The 4,100-nt window shown below is 37.3% G+C and overlaps 2 protein-coding genes across 2 annotated transcripts in view; both read left to right on the top strand.

Annotated features, from left to right (window-relative positions):
• Positions 1–1,439: 1,439 nt before the first annotated feature.
• CBG26149 lies at positions 1,440–2,045 on the top strand (the record flags this gene model as incomplete). Its single annotated transcript, XM_045242110.1, has 3 exons — positions 1,440–1,558; positions 1,608–1,665; positions 1,788–2,045. 3 exons carry the CDS (start codon positions 1,440–1,442, stop codon positions 2,043–2,045), a joined length of 435 nt encoding a protein of 144 aa, XP_045099364.1.
• A 1,783-nt stretch (positions 2,046–3,828) lies between these two features.
• CBG26148 overlaps positions 3,829–4,100 on the top strand; it is a gene marked incomplete at both ends in the record, with an annotated part of 1,357 nt that continues 1,085 nt past the window's right edge. The window contains 3 exons of the mRNA XM_045242109.1: positions 3,829–3,831; positions 3,883–4,008; positions 4,055–4,100. The exon at positions 4,055–4,100 is cut by the window's right edge and continues 1,085 nt beyond it. Coding sequence (XP_045099363.1) covers positions 3,829–3,831; positions 3,883–4,008; positions 4,055–4,100 — 175 coding nt within the window. The remainder of the gene's footprint in view (positions 3,832–3,882; positions 4,009–4,054) is intronic.

Genomic DNA, 4,100 nt, shown 5'->3' with positions numbered 1-4,100 from the left:
TTGAAATATATCAATTTTTCTTGTTTTCAAAATTGAAAAAAGTATACTGTAAATACCGGATTCTAGAAGACTACTGGTATGGTATCCTTATGTGGATAAACCATTATTGGTTTACAGTCTCTTTATTCTCGACGTCATCCGGTCTACCGGGCCTCCTTCATCTCCAGATGACCATATTTTCTTATACTTCTTCTACGTCTTAACCTGTCAGCTTCCACGTAGCCGAGAGGATAACATGTGCGGTTGTGGGACCACCAGGGGAATGGAAGGGACGGATTCAAATCCCCCGGTGGTCTTCGATTGATGACGTGAGGAAGACCCACGTCTCTACCGCACATCGTTAAGGCACGGAGGACGTCGCTGGAGTACAAGCAACGACAAGCAAGGAGCGAGCAAAGGACGACCACTGGAATAATTATAATTGATACTGTTCTGAATTATAATATTAAATGAATTAATGATTTCCGTTTTCCTTCGTTTTCCATCGTTTTCGCTCAAATTTTCGTGGTAATTAATCGAAAAAAATTAACTTTTTAATTTTTGCGATGTTTTATTGCTTGTGCGAACAATTTTCGATAGAAAATAGCTCATTTTGGGCCAATTTTTAGGATTTTTTAATTTTTGTGTGTATTTAAATCACTAAATTGTGATTGTTTCCTTCATTCAATGATCTATAAAATTATGAAAAAAAATGAGAAAAAATTCAATTACCACGAAAATTGAGAAAAATTGAGGAAAATTGGGAAAAAACGAAAAATTGAGAAAAAAAGGGAAAATTGGGAAAAACCGAGGGAATATTGTGAAACAGAAGAAAATGAAATAGAATTGAGAAGAAAAGCAATTGAGAAAAATTGGTAGAGGAAAGTATCGACTGAGTTTTAAAACATAAATTAAGAGTCCTGAGTAGGGTTTCCATTTTAAAAGTCCTGAGTAGGGTTTCCATTTGGGGGGCGATTTACCCGCCCGCGAATATTTACGTGAGGAAAATATTATATTTTTTGTTGTTTTTTGATTAGAGAAACTCAGTTTTTCTTGGAAAATACCTCAGGTAAATGATTCGGAATTAGATCGAATAACTCGAAATTCGGAATTAGATCTGAGTTCATTCGGAATTAGATCTGGACTAGATCTAATACCGAAGTTGCCACGAGAAATGCGCCATCAATGACTCAGCGGCCGCGGATGAATTGTTTTGTTTTTTTTTGTTGTCCTAAATTTTTTTCGTCAGGAAAATGGGTATTTCTCTCAACTTTTGCCTTTTTTTTCGCTCAATTATTTAAACTATATTTTCTGGAACACATTTTAATGTGTAATGTGCACGTTTTTGCAAAATTTTAGGTGAATTTTTTTAGGGACAGCTGAATATTCAAAGTTCAATTTATATATACGACTTCTATAGAAGACAGTAATTCTATGAACCGACAAAAATACGAATAACGATGCAAGGGATCACCGAAAAAACAAGAAAAAAAGAGATGATAAATTTCTCTGATAGTGAGCTCAATTTACACAAGTCGAGAAGGCCTTACTTTCGGAAGCCGTGTCTTGTCATGAGCAGGTTAGTTTTCGAAAGTCTGGTGGACAAAGAAACATGCGTGAAATTGCAGGCTCTCAACCGAATGTGTCATGACCCGATTAAAACGATTCAAAAATTTGGGATTTGTTGTATAAAACAACTGCTCTGATGAATTTATTTGGATTTGCAAAGATTTGAGTACGAAATTATATTGAAATGGCTCAAGTAAGTTTATTATCAACATCACAAAGCCAAAAACTTCTTTTTTCAGTTAAATCAACATTCATTTCATAAAGAATATCCATCTTATCTACAACCGGAAACTATGACAAGAGAATTTTCAAAATCGAAAATATGGACGAGCGGAAGAATTCGAATTGAGATTTTTTTCATAAATGTTGTCACTTTTTCTTATCTCATAGGTCCCATTATTCTCGCTGATCTCATCGTTTTCTTTTTTGCTGATCCCATTCATTCATTTGTATCACACCCCTCATTTTCGTTCCGATTTCCTATATCTACATTTTAATCAATGTGTTTCTTTTTCTCATACTTGTTCTGTTTTCTTTTTTAATAAATGTTATTATAAATAAAGTGAATGGCGTTGAAAAGAAAACAAAATTTGAAAAGCGCTCGTTACGATGCTCCGAAATCCCGCTGGTCTGTTCGGAATTAGATCTAATTCGTTCGTAGTTCATTCGGTGTTCGTTCGGAATTAGATCAGCTAAATTCTGTATTAGATCATGCCACTTCTATTTACGAACGAACCCAGATCTAATTCCGAATGAAGTCAGATCTAATTCAGAATCGTTTACCTGAGACGTGATTATCCTTTAAAATTTTATTAAAATTCACACGCATCTAATTGCGGGGGGCCGCGGGTGAGAGCCCCCCGGGTGGGTAGCGGGTAGCCCGCTTCTTCACCTGCCCAAATGGAAACCCTAGTCCTGAGTTTGTAAAACTTGTCAAGATTGTTACACAGTTCTCCGTTTTATGCTTTCCTGAAGTTTCGAGACTCAAAAATTCAAAAAAAAACTAATGCCTTTCAGCACAGCACAATTTCCACAATTTTTTTCATGATGAGTGAAAAATATGACACAAAATCAAAAAGAACAATGTGTCAATGAGAAGTGAAAATGTTCTGTCGTAATTTTTAAAAATTCAAAAATATTGAGATTCTGAAGTTCTGCGATTTCGAAGTTCTGAAATTCTAACATTCTGAAATTCTCAGACTCTGAAGTTCCGAAATTCTCAGATCCCGAAATACTGAAATTTCAAAGTTTTGAAATTCTAAGAATTCTGAGATTTTCAAGCTCTGAAATTCAGGAATTCAGATACTCCCTCAAAAAAAAGCTGTACTCCCGAATCACAAGCGTTGTACCCCTGAATGAATTGAGTTGTACCCCGAATCATTGTACCCCCGAATTTTTGGCCGAAATTCTACCCAGTTGACCCTCCGAAATAACACCTTCGATAGTCTGCAATTGTGTTTTTTTCCTCAAAAAACTACGACAAAGATGTAAAAATAAAAATTCATCATATTCAGAATCATATACTCAAATTGATCTCAATGACCCCTATGAGACTATCAATGCCCCCTGGGAGCATTTGGTCCTATGCCCCCTATGAGACATGGTGGGATGCCCCCTAAGACACAACTTCAGGATGCCCCCTATGAGTTAGTGACCCCTATGAGTGTATGCCCCCTTTGAGCACGATGCCCCCTATTTCGATGCCCCCTGGGAGTATGGGCCTGTGTGCAGAGTCCTTCCAAATTATTCCTTCCCCGAATATCCGTCGATGGTCCGCCGACAGTTCGTTAACGACCCGTCAGTTCTCCTTTGGCTGCAATCCTTCAGCTGTATGTACCAGTTTTCGGCAGTTGTCCTTTACTTGTGTACGCGAGATTTGGTTCAATGAAAAATTATATCGGCCTTATTTTCACTGGTTTCAAGTTGCCGTGATGAAACTGCTCAAACACCATTTTACTAGAAATTGAGTTTAAATGTTGAGTGATTTCTCCTTAATTAATGCTTTCCATGCTTGTTTCCTGTTCAAGGTACATTCAACACATGAAGCTCCATCCAAACACTCGCCCCCTTAATCTCCCATTCTTCTCCTTCACCAATTCTAATTTGTATATTTCTCCTATTCTAAATGCTCCTTCCACCACTTGTCGCTTTTTCTCTGTCTTCTCTCCAATTTGTTGCATTCAAATCTCCATAGCAACTTGTCCAACCACCTAACAATTGTGAGCTTCTCCCCCCCCCCCTCTCATCTCCCTTCACACTTGTTTTATACGCCCACTCGTGATGGTGAGTTATATTATTTCCATTTGAACGATTCACTGAATTTTGAATTTTCAGATGAACTTGTTTCGAAACCGAAAGAAGAACAATTCTGGGCCAGCCCTACGCAAAGTTCCGAAAATGCCAGAATTGGATGATTTTCTTGCAAATCAAGACTATGAAGGAGCCATTTCTCTGCTGAATGTAAGGTTTTACTCAAGTTTTTGAGATCTCATAAGTAAGGTTCCAGCACAAACTAAAAGCCGGAAACTTGGAAAGAGAACAAGAAGACAACC

This window comes from Caenorhabditis briggsae, assembly GCF_000004555.2.
Source record: "Caenorhabditis briggsae complete genome, chrII, whole genome shotgun sequence".
Classification (NCBI taxonomy): Eukaryota; Metazoa; Nematoda; class Chromadorea; order Rhabditida; family Rhabditidae; genus Caenorhabditis; species Caenorhabditis briggsae.
Note: the sequence above shows the minus strand (reverse complement) of the source record. Positions and strands in the feature narration are given on the sequence as shown.